Source organism: Penicillium verrucosum, assembly GCF_028828655.1.
Source record: "Penicillium verrucosum strain IBT 35672 chromosome Unknown utg000001l_segment0_segment0, whole genome shotgun sequence".
Taxonomy (NCBI): Eukaryota; Fungi; Ascomycota; class Eurotiomycetes; order Eurotiales; family Aspergillaceae; genus Penicillium; species Penicillium verrucosum.
The window spans coordinates 7,948,172-7,960,164 of NW_026643210.1; the positions used below are offsets into that span (position 1 = coordinate 7,948,172).

Below are 11,993 nucleotides of genomic sequence, written 5' to 3' on the forward strand. Positions count from 1 at the left end.
TGTCATCAAGACAGTCTTCACTAGCCAAATCTATGACGATAGAAATTGAAAAAGTGTCCGTACTACCTTCGAGGTAGATTAATGATATGAACATATTAAAAGGAATAAAGGATAATGGTCTGGAATTTGCTCAGAAATGTTGGGTGTAAGTGCATAGGCAAACCCAGTGGATATCAGTAGGAATAGGAGATCAGAGAGTGGGAAATGATGTGTACAATACGGGGTAGTGGAGATGCGCTCATACGCGAGAGACAAAAGCAGCCAAAGAAGGCACTTCAGTCAAAACGATGAAAATAGAAGTTGGTGTGTTTACCTCATTCCTTCTTCTTCTTATCCGACTCTGATTCAGACTTTCCAAACCAGCTCGTCAGCGATGCAATTCCACCACTGCCGACCTGCTCACTTGACTGCCGACGGAGCTCACGCGCTCGTTCCCGCTCAGCCTTGTACTCGTCCCAGGATAGATTAGCCGCCGCAGCAGCACGAACTTCCTCCTCTTCCCGGGGAGGGAGGCTCTTGCCTGGCAGTGGGCGGACGGCTGCTTCGCCGCCGTAAGCACGAAGACCAGTGCGGAAGGCCCATTCAACGGCCTCGTCGACAGGATGATCGAAAATGTAGGGAAGGAAGGGGACAACGGCAAGACCAAGCTATAAGAAACAGGCGTTAGCATCGTCGGTTTACGTTTTTCAACCGAAAGGAAACGGGACATACCCCGATCGGCGTCCAGGTACGAATAAACGCAATCTTGACACCCTTCACCATCTGCCCAGAGTAGCGGACCACACTGTGGATTGTGAATGCGGGCAATCCCATACTTGCGATACTTTGGAACACAGCGCGCTTGGCCATGACCATGCGGTAGTCCTCTGCAAGCGGGATCTCGGCGGTCGGCCAGTCTAAAATCCCACCCTTAGACTCGGCTTTGTTGCCAATCGTCATATTTCCCGTTGCCATGCCCTTGATAATCTGGTTCTGCGAAGGCTGGCTAGCATCCTTGTATGCCTCGCCGGTGGGAGCCAGTGCTTTCCAGTTTCGGAGATAGGCCTTGTAGCCTTCGTGACCAACATCGCCTAGCAGGTATGTCCAGGAGATAGTGTAGGCGGAGCGCACGAGCCACGGGTGTGCAATCGGACGGAAGGACTCGCCAATGTCTGAGGTATATGCGACATAGCGATGGGCAGATAGGAGGATCGTGCGGATACGGTTGGCGTACGCGGCATAGCGGTACCCTGTCTCTGTGGAGTTGACCGAGCTGCCATCAACCGAGGTGCTCATCGTTAGTTTTGTTTTGTTTTGTTTTTTTATCTTTCTTCTTATTTTCTTTGTCTTCGCTTGCTTTTGGCGTTGCGTTGGATTTGCTCAAGGTGAGTTTGCAGAGTAGTATGTCATTGACTCAAGCCGGGAAGTACCGTTCGATGGCCTTCTTTTTCAGGCTCTCTTCTCCCCTCAGACTCTCTGAGCACGCGACAACAATTTGCTTGGGACCAAAAGATAATTTAGAAAAATCAGAATTTCACATACTATTGGGAATAAAGGTCATCATAGAATTCATCCTCGTGATCAACCAACTGTTGCAATTTTGCGGGGAGCTTCTCTCGGACTACAGGCTTATCCAACAACTCCTGCGGGGGAGACTGGGGTTCATCCTGCTGACGACCGCCCCAGACCATTGCAAATATCGTATGGTATGGTCAGTGAAGACTTATGTAGTTGTTTTGAACAAATCAATGCTAATTTGCGTGCCAAATGAGGGGAATTCAAGTTAAAGGGGGTATATAATATGAAGAAAGTAAAAGAGAAGGATGAGGGAAAGCTATGCAAAGAAGGAAACAAGTTATTATTAGAAGATTCTCATATTAACCGCACTCAACAGCCGAAGACACAGCCATAGCCGGGATATACAGCATTAGCTGTGGGATGATTTCCTCCGAGGTACCGTTGGTCTCCTCCGGCTCAGGATCTGGGGTAGAAGTAATATTGTTGTACGGCATGATGTCTCAGGCCCGAACTCGACATTGATTGTTCATTGTTGAAGCTTTTTAATCGAGCTTTAGCTTGTCTTGAATTTATGCCTCATCAGGTTCCAACAAAGCTTTTCGGTGTTTTCGTGTTGTAACTGATCTTCATATGCTAATGCACCTGGTGACGTTCGTTCCGGGGAGGTCACATGACATCGGATGCAGCCGGGTGACCGAGTGTCCTTACCTAATCATCCACAGTTCCGAAGTCATGTGAATTGTCTAACTAGATTAGGAAAGGCGGTATCCGTGCCGACCTCGTCGTTCGGTCCAAGCCTGAGGATTCCGTCCACATCGCTGCCAATTGAACCTCTCGCTGTACCTTAATTCCAACCCTACAAAATGGTTGTCTACTACCAGATCGCCGGCAAGAAGGTCGGCTCCCACGTCGTAAGTTTATTCTACCCTGGAAAAGCCGCCGCGCGCTCGCTATCCCTTTCTCTTCGCGCTTCGTGCGGGTACTTGTGAGACATGAAAGTTGACCGTGTTCCCTCCACCCTCAATAGCTTGCCATGGCCACCCTCGGCAGCTTGTTCGCCGGTTCTTACCTCGCCGCTTCCGGTGGTGAGAAGCCCAAGACCGCTCAGGGTCCTCCCATCAACGCCTCCTCCAAGGATGAGGAGAACTTCGTCCAGTATGTCCCACACCATCGCAGAGAACCGAGAACCGTTGACCACCAGTCAGATCCCAATATTAGCCTGGAGCGTGTTACTGACTACGTATCTCACAGGAACTTCATGAAGGAGGTCGATGGCGGCGAGAAGAAGCCCGCCGCTGGTCACTAAACCACCCATCGATACGGTTTATATTGATGGAGCGGTCGAACATGAGCAGCTAGGATTATGATTCAAACAAACTGCCTCCGCTCTCGTGCCATTTTTAGCGCGCAATGACGTGTATCCGCCCTTCCGCAGCGATTTTTGTGACCATGGTTTTTTCGAGAAGCTACACGGACTGATTTTGGGATGTCGGCGGATGAGGTTGATTGATCTGTACATAGGAGGCGTGTACGCTGCATAGAAAATTATCCTCTTGACATCAGCTTTTCAGGTCGGTTCTTTCCCTTGCCATTGAGCATGATCAATCAGGCGAGTGGTACGATTGCTTCAACGTAATCCAGCACCGGGTTGCTCGGAGTCTGTGCTTGACAAGAGCCCTCCGTGGATTTGTACCCTGGTATGAATATTGCTCTCTGCGGCTCCGATCGGCTTGCTTGTCTGGCCAGTGGGAGCGATGTAGCAAGGAGGGGCCGTAGAGCAAAACGAGATGTAGATGTAATTAGCATAGAACAAGCAGCTCTGAAGCAACTATAATAGTCACACGCGACATCCAAACAGGACCAGGGACCTTCCAATAAGTTAATCTGCTACTCAACTCAGTCTCGAAAAGCTTAACGGTTAACCCGAGGTCTCCAGGACCTCCGCCGCAACCCTCCCACCTACCACTTCACCCTCACAACAACTCCCCGAACACCCCCAACCAACAACCAGAAAACCCAAAATGAAACCCATCCCCTTCCCATTCCCCCTGAACATTGGCACAGACATAGTTCACATCCCGCGGATAACCCGCCTCCTCACTCGACCCAACTACCTTCCACGATTCACGCGCCGCATCCTTTGCGACCAAGAACAACACGACTTCCACACGCGCTTCAGCGAAGTCCTCAAAGCGCGCACCGCATACCACCAGTATCCTCCACCCGTGCCGGCGGACATAACACGCTGGCTGGCGGGCCGCTTCGCAGCGAAGGAGGCGGCGCGCAAAGCGGCGCCGTCTGGTGCGGCTTCGATTGGCTGGAAGGATGTCATGGTCCGGATACAGGGGGATGGGGGAAGGTTTGGCGAGGGTGTGAGTCGGAGACCTGAGATTGTTTATCTTGGGAATGCGCTGGATGGGGATGCGGGTGAGGGGAGGGTTGCAAAGTTGTCGATCTCGCATGATGGGGAGTATGTTGTGGCTACTGTTTTGGCTGCTGGGTGAATTGTTGGGATCATCAGACTCTGCATTGCTTATTGAGTCTCATTGCAACTGTTGTGGCTGGTGTACTTCGTCTCTGGGACTGCAGCTGCCCCAGCACTGGACGGCGAGCGGTCACTTGCCTGGTACGCATGCTGTGATGGTCCTAGTGTTCCTAGTGTGCAACTACTGGGTAACTACTGGGGATTTATCCCCTTCTAGGGGAGTGGCTATGGAGAAAGTCAAGGCTCTGACATGATTGGCCATCTGGTTCAATTGATCTGGCTCAATGCTTGCAATTGAGTCATACCTTTCGAGACACGTCCACAGCTCGAATGACAGTTTGCTCAGCTGGAAGAAGTCATCATTCGTGTCTGATATAAATGGACTATGTACGCTTGTAGTTAGTGATTGATACCTGGGTAGATGGCGGGGATGGCTGGAAGTAACACCTCATTGGAGTATAAAAGCGAAGATCTAAGGGCCAATCTATATTTGAAATATTCAGAATTATATCCCTAAATATATACACCCATTTATACACTTGTTACTTGATATCTTCCAAGTTACCCCTAACTACCAAGTGGCACTGATATCCTTAGTCTATCAGCATTGGACCTGACTCCCCAACTACTCGAGTAGACGTAACCGGCAGATTCCATGTGTACCAGTCACCTAGGCATGATACCAAACTATCGGTGGGATAAAATGAATGAATAATGGTATGAATTTCTCAAGGAATATGAAGACTTCTAAGAAGCATACCGCTCTCTAAGAGGCGATAGAACATCGAATTCCTATTGATATTCTCTAGAAGACAGCCATTCAATCCACTCCGTCATCTCCATCGATCCGGTCGAGAACTTTCAATTCCTCTCTTCAAATTAATTGATCTCCTTTCAGCAATCAAGAGAAATTGAGCGCAGTGATGAAACGGCAGACTTGTGCATCAAGCACAACATCTTGCATGTTAGGGGGTCGGATAGGAACGTCGAATAGAGCACAATATGGTATTGTCATTGGGGCACCATCGACTGTGGTTTTAGTCACATCCACTTCAGCGCACGAATATGGCTGCTGCATATTGGACGGCTGTTGGAGGGGTGGCTGTTGGAGGAGTATTGGCACGTTACTAGGATTCCGGCGGAGGCGATCAATGTAGGCTCTAGTCAAAAGGTTGGGGGGCATTGGGTGGAGCAAGCTGCCATTGTTCAAAATGTGTAGCGGTCTTCTTAATAGATATGATAACCACTATACGCACTTCTCCATTAGAGGCTCCGAACCACCATTTAGCATTTTTACGTAGTCTTGGTAGGCTCTCAGCTACACCCGTTTCAACCACCATGGTGGGCCATTGTAAGTTGGTACTAGATGGCCAACATGCAGAGGGGCTAAACACTTGGTCTCCCTCTTTATCCCGTAATAGGTATTTGTATCGTGTCGCTCCGCCCCAACAATATTGCTCATCCAGTCCCATACTAGTCAGTTGTAGACCAACTTTCTGTAGGAGTCTCATAGTGGTGTATTCATGGCAATACCCTGGTATCACGCGTATAATACCTATACCATCTTCACTACCTTCACCTTCAAACTCAAACCGGTAGTTCACGCCCTTCAGGCAATCATGGTCCTCGAAGAGTCGCTCGGAGATATAGGGGCTTATTTTAAGGAGAACAAGGAACTGGTTGCCGTTTTCTTCCTCGTCCTTTTCAAGTGTCTCTAAGATATTTTCGGCTTCGAGCTTAACATATTCCAGGCGGCTGAATATGCTGGTTACGATACCAGATGGGAGCGCTGTCATGATGTCAGACATGCGGGGTACGGGTGAAAGAGTTTCGGGAGACATGGCATCAGGAGAAGAAATGGATCCAGGCAAAAATAAAAACCCCCAGAGTCAGCTTGAGGAAGTAGTCAGGAATTGATAACTAGTTAGCGGGTTCTATGTTTAGGATGACATCAAATTTTGTAGAGAACTCACATACTAATCTATTATTCACGTGACTAAACTATGATTACCTGAGTCCGTGCTGACATTTACTCAGTGAGCCTGAGCCTGAGTGCCCTCATAAAAGCGGCAGATCAAATAGGAAAGCCCTACCCGCTAGGGAAAATCCAGTACATATAGTTACATATTCCTCAGTAGAACGTCCTAAAAAGGCAAATGTGAGTATATAACGTGTTTACTCTATGAGTCCTATCTCTCTGCCCATCTAATTCGGCTTTTACTTCGGATATTATACTAACCACGAGTCGCAGTGACATCCACAAAACATGCCATTCTCACATCATAGTCATTCGGGCCAATTCTGCCCTGGCCATGCTCAAAATTCTTTGGAAGATGTGATTCAAACTGCCATCAGCAAGAAGATGCAAGTCTTCTGTCTGACTGAACATATGCCTCGCCATAAAGAAGATTTCTACCCCGAGGAAGTGCGTTAAAGAACACCCTTTGCAGAATCCCGAATTAACCAATCATCCAGGTCGAATCTGGCGAGACAGAGGAAAGCCATGTAGAAAACGAAACCGCTTATTGGAAGGAAGCAGTCGCTCTCCGCGAGAAATATGCCTCCCAGATCAAGATCATCATCGGCTTCGAAATTGACTGGATCCGACCAGCCTCCAAAGATTTGATAGAACGCTCACTTTCACGGTTTCCCTTTGAATTCTTCATTGGCTCGATTCACCATATGCACACCGTGCCCATCGATTATGACCGGCCTATGTACGAGGAGGCTCGGGAGAAAGCCGGCGGAACAGATGAGCGACTATTCGAAGACTACTTTGACGCACAGTTAGATATGTTGGAGCAGCTCAAACCGCTCGTTGTGGGCCATTTTGATCTGATTCGTCTGAAGAGCGATGACATGGAGCGCAGCTTTACTACTTGGCCTGGTGTCTGGAATAAGATCCTACGGAACCTGGACTTCATTGCCTCGTATGGCGGTATGCTGGAGCTCAATTCTGCTGCATTACGCAAGGGAATGAGTGAACCGTATCCTAAAGCGGAGATTTGCAAGGTAAGAACGCAGTCTTTTGTTATGTATCTCACGACTAAATTAATCGGCTTAGGAATTTGTGGCGCGCAAGGGTCGCTTCTGTTTGTCTGATGATAGCCACGGTGTTGAACAGGTTGCTTTGAACTTCCGTCCTGTGCTTGATTTCTTGGATCGCGCTGGTATCTCAACCCTGCATTATCTACAACTGGAAGCGTCGGTGTCATCTCCTGTGTCCGATGCTCGGTTCCCTAACACGCAAATTGTGGATATTTCAGTGGAGGACGTGAGAAAGATGTCATTTTGGTCATGATTATACGATATATGCTGTATATTGATGGGCTTTTGCCTTGTACTATCCTACCCGAGTCAATGTCAGAGAACAGCTTCGGGGTTATCGCGGGGAATGTTTCCCCGCGATAACCCCCCTCCGGGGCATTGAGGGAACAGATAGGATGACCCCTTCTTTAGTCTAAGCGGAAGGGCTCTCAGGGGTCTGATCTTGTTGTATATCATAACACCAGAGATTCCAACCACTCGATGTTCCATGTGGCACCCATAAAACCCACGAATTTCTCCGTCTTACGCAGATCATGTCCCTGTAGGTTGTAGTCTACGCCTGAGTGTTGCTTCCGAGTTATTTTCAGTTATTCCCAGCTGTTTCCGGCTGATTCCCAAGCAAGCCAAGCAACCATCTGGAATTGATCCCAGTTTCAAAGGAGTTCTCGGAGTATTGTACTCCTAAAACTCACCAGAAGTTGTTATTGAGTAGATGAATACCCTGTAAATAAGAATAATCAACCAATAATCAACCAATACATATATCCCAACCAACAATGTCCAAAAGAGTGAAGTTCATTACGTCGTGTCCCGCCCTGGCAAAAAAGTGGATAACCTGCCCCTCCCGAGCTTCTCCCCCCGGTCTTCCTTTTTTGTTTTCTTCTCTTCACATCTCTCACATATTCATCTAACACATATCTATTACATCATGGGCGTTGAAAAGAAGACTCTGGTTGAGGGCAACGGTGTTGACTACCCTAAGAAGGGTGAGCACGTTGCCATCCACTACACCGGCTGCTTGTATGACGCCGAGAAGGCCGACAACCACTTCATGGGCAACCAGTAAGCCAAATCTCCATGTCACGCTGAGGCGGCCCAAATGCTAACATACCAACAGATTCGACAGCTCCCACAAGGCCGGCCGTGGTCCCCTTGCCACCCCCATCGGCGTCGGTCGTCTCATCCGCGGTGCGTTTCAATATATCCTATATCCCAACTGAATCTTCTGTGAGATACATAGCTTCTTTCAGCTTACTAACTTGGTGAATAGGCTGGGACGAGGGTGTTCCCCAGATGTCTCTCGGCGAGAAGGCCATCCTGACCATCAGCTCGTGAGTTGCCGTTTTGAACTTTCCTTGACGCTTTTGCGCCGGTCTACTGAACAATGTGCTAACCTTCGATTCTCGATAGTGACTACGGCTATGGCGATCGGTACGTACCAGCCAACCAAGCCCGATGCTGAATCAACAATCTGTGATTTTCGCGATACTTCCAATCCCTCACAACTCCAACTTGCGCCTTACTTCTCCCTGTGAGACTCGTGCTGATATCAAATCATTTAGTGGCTTCCCCGGCCTCATCCCCGCCAACTCTAAGCTTGTCTTGTGAGTAACCCGTGTATTCTTTTTTACTTCATACTACGAAGCCATAAAGAACAACTAAACTAACTGTTCACAGCGAGGTCGAGCTCCTCAAGGTCGGCACCAAGAGCGTTTAAACCAACCGCTATTCCCGACTTTCTGGTCAGATACAAGATGTGCAAATACCAAACGAAAAAAGAAAAAAAAACGACTTGAATCATTCCTGCTTGTCTCATATGGTCGACAGGCTATTTGAATAGCAAAATCGAAGCTCGCTCTCTTCGCTGTCCATTGATTTGACCCGTTACCCAACGAAGAAAGTCAACTGGACTAGCACTTGTCTACCATCTGTTTCCCGTATTCATGCACACACATACACATACACATACACATCGTAGATGCTTTAACCTAGCTCGCCTTCACCCCCACATCACCGCGCGATGCTATTGATATAATCAATTCCGTCGACACGATACGTGTCAGCCTCGATATAACTCTCATTCCGGGGTAAGCGGAGAACAAAGTTCGTGGCCCGGGACGAATACTGGGGCCATTTGGCAATAGCAGACACTAGAAGGCAGTCAGCTTCCAGCCAATAGAATCTAGCCACACGCATATGCTACTAACCACCATGTCCATTAGGATCTAGGTCTGCCACAAATGATGTCCACATCCGCGCTGCCATCTGTCCCAGTTCCAAGCGCGCAGGATCAGATCCCAGCGGTGTGATGCTTTGCACTGGATTTGCAAAGACGAAAGGGATCTTTAAGCCAGATACAAGCGTCAGTTCATCTTACAGGCTAGAAATTTGGGGTAGTATCCCAAGACAAGGTGGATTACTACAGGATTTTACTACATACCTCTGCAAAGTGTTGCACCCCGATCGTGGTTGAGCTATTCAACGCCGCCACATCCCATCTGTAGGAATATACATTGTCGCGCCAGCTGGCCATCCGTTGTGCTAGCAAGCGCCGTGGCGCGACCATGGTCACATCCCCGGCCATGGACGCATAGCGCTTGTACATACGTCCCAGCGAGGGCCAGGTGGTATTTCCCCAACCATAGGGGCAGCCGATGGCGGGGATATTGGGGTAATAGGATAGCAGCTTGGTGGCTTGGGAACGGTCCAGGACCCATCGCTTGGATGCTGTGGCACTCGCTTAACACGTTGTCATAATATGTGACGGTAGGTATGATATGCAATATCACTTACTAGTCAATTGATTGATACAGTCCTCGTCGGTGTTTGTGCCTGTCGTCCCAAAACTGGTGCCTTCGTCGGTATTCGTTCCTATCAAGATAGGTACCCGGGCTAATTTGCCTTGTCTGTAGCTGATTTGCGGATACTGGGCTATGAATGAGCCGTCGACAGTAGCAAACCATTCTAGACCCTCGTTTGCTGTATCGTATAAGGTTGCGTAGGGTAGTTCGCGGAGACATTGTAGGGTATTCGTTGAATTGGTGCATCTGGGGATAATATATCAGTGTCTGTGGATAAGACTTGTTGAACATTGACTTACCCGGCTCTCTCGACAATTCGGTTATACATTGGCTGATGCCATTCTGTTCCGTTGTATGGGGGCCCAACGGCATTTCCGGAATCCATGATTGCTAGTTGAGCTCAGTCTGGTGTTATAAAGGCAAAGTGGTAGGAGTGAACTATACCAGCTCTAAAAAGACCCTCATTATCGCCATTGTTGGTTACCAAATGGGCTCCGACACTATATGCACCACTGTTTATTCGAGAATCAGCATTTGATATACTGAAAATGTATTTCCAGAGACACACGCGGACTCGCCCCAGATAGTGATCTTGCTCGGATCACCACCGAACGCTTTGATATTCTTCTTCACCCAACGCATAGCCGTGCGTTGGTCCCGCAGTGCGAGATTAGTGTTTCCTTCTGCCTGGAGTCCAAGTTAGTCTTGAGAATCTGCCACATCCAAGTCTGTATACAGTGGTCTTACCCTTACTTCCTCCGAGTCAAGGAATCCGAATGCCGCCAGGCGGTAGTTGATAGAAACACCCAGGACTGGCTTGCCGTTCAATGCGCTCTGCTCAACGATATAGCTCATATTGTATCTGTGGACAGTGTAGCATACGGTTAGCCACAGCCATCGAGCATTTCCCGGTATGTCCTCGACCAACATACCTCGGATCCGCAGTAGCGCCCTGTGTCCACCCGCCGCCGAAAATCCATATCATAACGGGAAGCAATTCGGGATTCTCGTCTGTGTTGGGTCGTATTATATTCAAGTTAAAGCAGTCTTCATTCAAAGTGATAACACCGTTGTTAACCATGTTGGTGGTATCAGATCCATACCCAGGACAGTCATAGCCGTACTCCGTAGCATTGTAGTATACCGAGTTGGGAGTAGTACTCAATCCTAATTGAGATAGATTGTAAGTTCCAGAATTACTATCCTTAGATGCATAAGCGCTCTTAAGCTCGGCTGGTGTGAAGCGGATTGGCTCGTCGGCATACTTGATGCCCAGGAAGAGGTCCTGGTTGAACTCTGGAAGAGAGCGGCCCACAAAAATTGTCTTTGGGCTTTCGTTACTTGTTGATAGGATTGCTGTTGGGGGATTTGTTGTAGTTCCTGTTGTTTTAGATGAGAGGGAGTTGGCTATTGCCGCGCATATTATAGGGAAGAAGGAGGTAGAAAGGAGTATGGAGGTGCTTATTATCGACCGCATCTTCAAAGTTTTAAAGCTCAAGCTGAGCTAAAAGGTAGGGGTTAATTCTCTCTTATATAGTTCGTTTTCTACCAATTAATCTAGGCCATGGAGAATTAGACATCCTCTTGTCCGGGAAATTGGAGTCCAAATTGAAGTAACCCAACCCCACTAACTATGGGATGAGCTGTGATATTTGCTACAAGGCGTGCTTATAGGTGGGAAAATAAAGGATAAACCTCGGACCAGATCCTTTTAGCGTCTGAACTATACACTATACTCCTATAGAAGTAGTCAATTACGCTAAAATAAAACGAAAAGTAGCTCGACGTATATCACTGAGCAAGTAGTCTGTCTATTTGGAAGATGAAGAAAAAAAAAAAAAAAAGCGTTGAAGATATTGTACAGCCAATATGTCAAGGAGAAGAGAAAATAAGGGGCAATGCTTCCATTCAGTCCAATCCGGCACACAACAGCCTGGCTATTTGAAAATATTGGCCGAATATTCAATCCAATGAGCTGGATGCAAATGACAAGGTAGAAGTCTAATATCCTGGCCTATCTATACCTCTCATGCACGCGACGCTCCAATGCCCAAATGTTGATATAGCATGACATTAGAAAATGGCAACGCCCAAGTGGGAACAAAAGTACCAAGCCGCTCAGGGAAAAGAAAAAAAATGTAGAAGAAAAGAAGAAAAGAAGA

The 11,993-nt window shown here is 48.0% G+C and overlaps 8 protein-coding genes across 8 annotated transcripts; 4 read left to right on the forward strand and 4 right to left on the reverse strand.

Moving 5' to 3' along the window:
* Positions 1-314: 314 nt before the first annotated feature.
* N7516_002912 (uncharacterized protein) lies at positions 315-1,670 on the reverse strand (the record flags this gene model as incomplete). Its single annotated transcript, XM_057215632.1, has 3 exons — positions 315-647; positions 712-1,252; positions 1,522-1,670. The coding sequence occupies 3 exons, from the start codon at positions 1,668-1,670 to the stop codon at positions 315-317; spliced, it is 1,023 nt and encodes a 340-aa protein (XP_057077515.1).
* Positions 1,671-2,360: 690 nt separating this feature from the next.
* On the forward strand, positions 2,361-2,803 carry N7516_002913 (ATP19 family protein; the record flags this gene model as incomplete). Its single annotated transcript, XM_057215633.1, has 3 exons — positions 2,361-2,408; positions 2,525-2,652; positions 2,749-2,803. The coding sequence occupies 3 exons, from the start codon at positions 2,361-2,363 to the stop codon at positions 2,801-2,803; spliced, it is 231 nt and encodes a 76-aa protein (XP_057077516.1).
* A 715-nt stretch (positions 2,804-3,518) lies between these two features.
* On the forward strand, positions 3,519-4,001 carry N7516_002914 (holo-ACP synthase; the record flags this gene model as incomplete). The annotated part of the gene is made up of 1 exon (XM_057215634.1): positions 3,519-4,001. The coding sequence occupies one exon, from the start codon at positions 3,519-3,521 to the stop codon at positions 3,999-4,001; it is 483 nt and encodes a 160-aa protein (XP_057077517.1).
* Positions 4,002-4,883: 882 nt separating this feature from the next.
* On the reverse strand, positions 4,884-5,165 carry N7516_002915 (uncharacterized protein; the record flags this gene model as incomplete). The annotated part of the gene is made up of 1 exon (XM_057215635.1): positions 4,884-5,165. The coding sequence occupies one exon, from the start codon at positions 5,163-5,165 to the stop codon at positions 4,884-4,886; it is 282 nt and encodes a 93-aa protein (XP_057077518.1).
* Positions 5,166-5,455: 290 nt separating this feature from the next.
* N7516_002916 (uncharacterized protein) lies at positions 5,456-5,790 on the reverse strand (the record flags this gene model as incomplete). Its single annotated transcript, XM_057215636.1, has 2 exons — positions 5,456-5,478; positions 5,544-5,790. The coding sequence occupies 2 exons, from the start codon at positions 5,788-5,790 to the stop codon at positions 5,456-5,458; spliced, it is 270 nt and encodes an 89-aa protein (XP_057077519.1).
* A 458-nt stretch (positions 5,791-6,248) lies between these two features.
* Positions 6,249-7,283, forward strand: N7516_002917 (histidinol-phosphatase; the record flags this gene model as incomplete). Its single annotated transcript, XM_057215637.1, has 3 exons — positions 6,249-6,407; positions 6,458-6,994; positions 7,047-7,283. The coding sequence occupies 3 exons, from the start codon at positions 6,249-6,251 to the stop codon at positions 7,281-7,283; spliced, it is 933 nt and encodes a 310-aa protein (XP_057077520.1).
* Positions 7,284-7,916: 633 nt separating this feature from the next.
* N7516_002918 (FKBP-type peptidyl-prolyl cis-trans isomerase) lies at positions 7,917-8,811 on the forward strand. The gene is made up of 6 exons (XM_057215638.1): positions 7,917-8,092; positions 8,148-8,218; positions 8,301-8,361; positions 8,441-8,461; positions 8,593-8,634; positions 8,708-8,811. The coding sequence occupies exons 1-6, from the start codon at positions 7,959-7,961 to the stop codon at positions 8,745-8,747; spliced, it is 369 nt and encodes a 122-aa protein (XP_057077521.1). The 5' UTR covers positions 7,917-7,958; the 3' UTR covers positions 8,748-8,811.
* Positions 8,812-9,040: 229 nt separating this feature from the next.
* Positions 9,041-11,308, reverse strand: N7516_002919 (putative triacylglycerol lipase (LipA); the record flags this gene model as incomplete). The annotated part of the gene is made up of 9 exons (XM_057215639.1): positions 9,041-9,180; positions 9,238-9,373; positions 9,471-9,769; positions 9,824-10,077; positions 10,131-10,221; positions 10,276-10,343; positions 10,400-10,518; positions 10,579-10,693; positions 10,764-11,308. 9 exons carry the CDS (start codon positions 11,306-11,308, stop codon positions 9,041-9,043), a joined length of 1,767 nt encoding a protein of 588 aa, XP_057077522.1.
* Positions 11,309-11,993: the final 685 nt, after the last annotated feature.

Coding starts and splice junctions, on each gene's coding strand:
- N7516_002918 (XM_057215638.1), top strand. CDS start 7,959: ATGGGCGTTGAAAAGAAGACTCTGGTTGAGGGCAACGGTGTTGACTAC. Junction 8,219..8,300: donor CGTCGGTCGTCTCATCCGCG/GTGCGTTTCAAT, acceptor CTTGGTGAATAG/GCTGGGACGAGGGTGTTCCC. Junction 8,462..8,592: donor GACTACGGCTATGGCGATCG/GTACGTACCAGC, acceptor CAAATCATTTAG/TGGCTTCCCCGGCCTCATCC.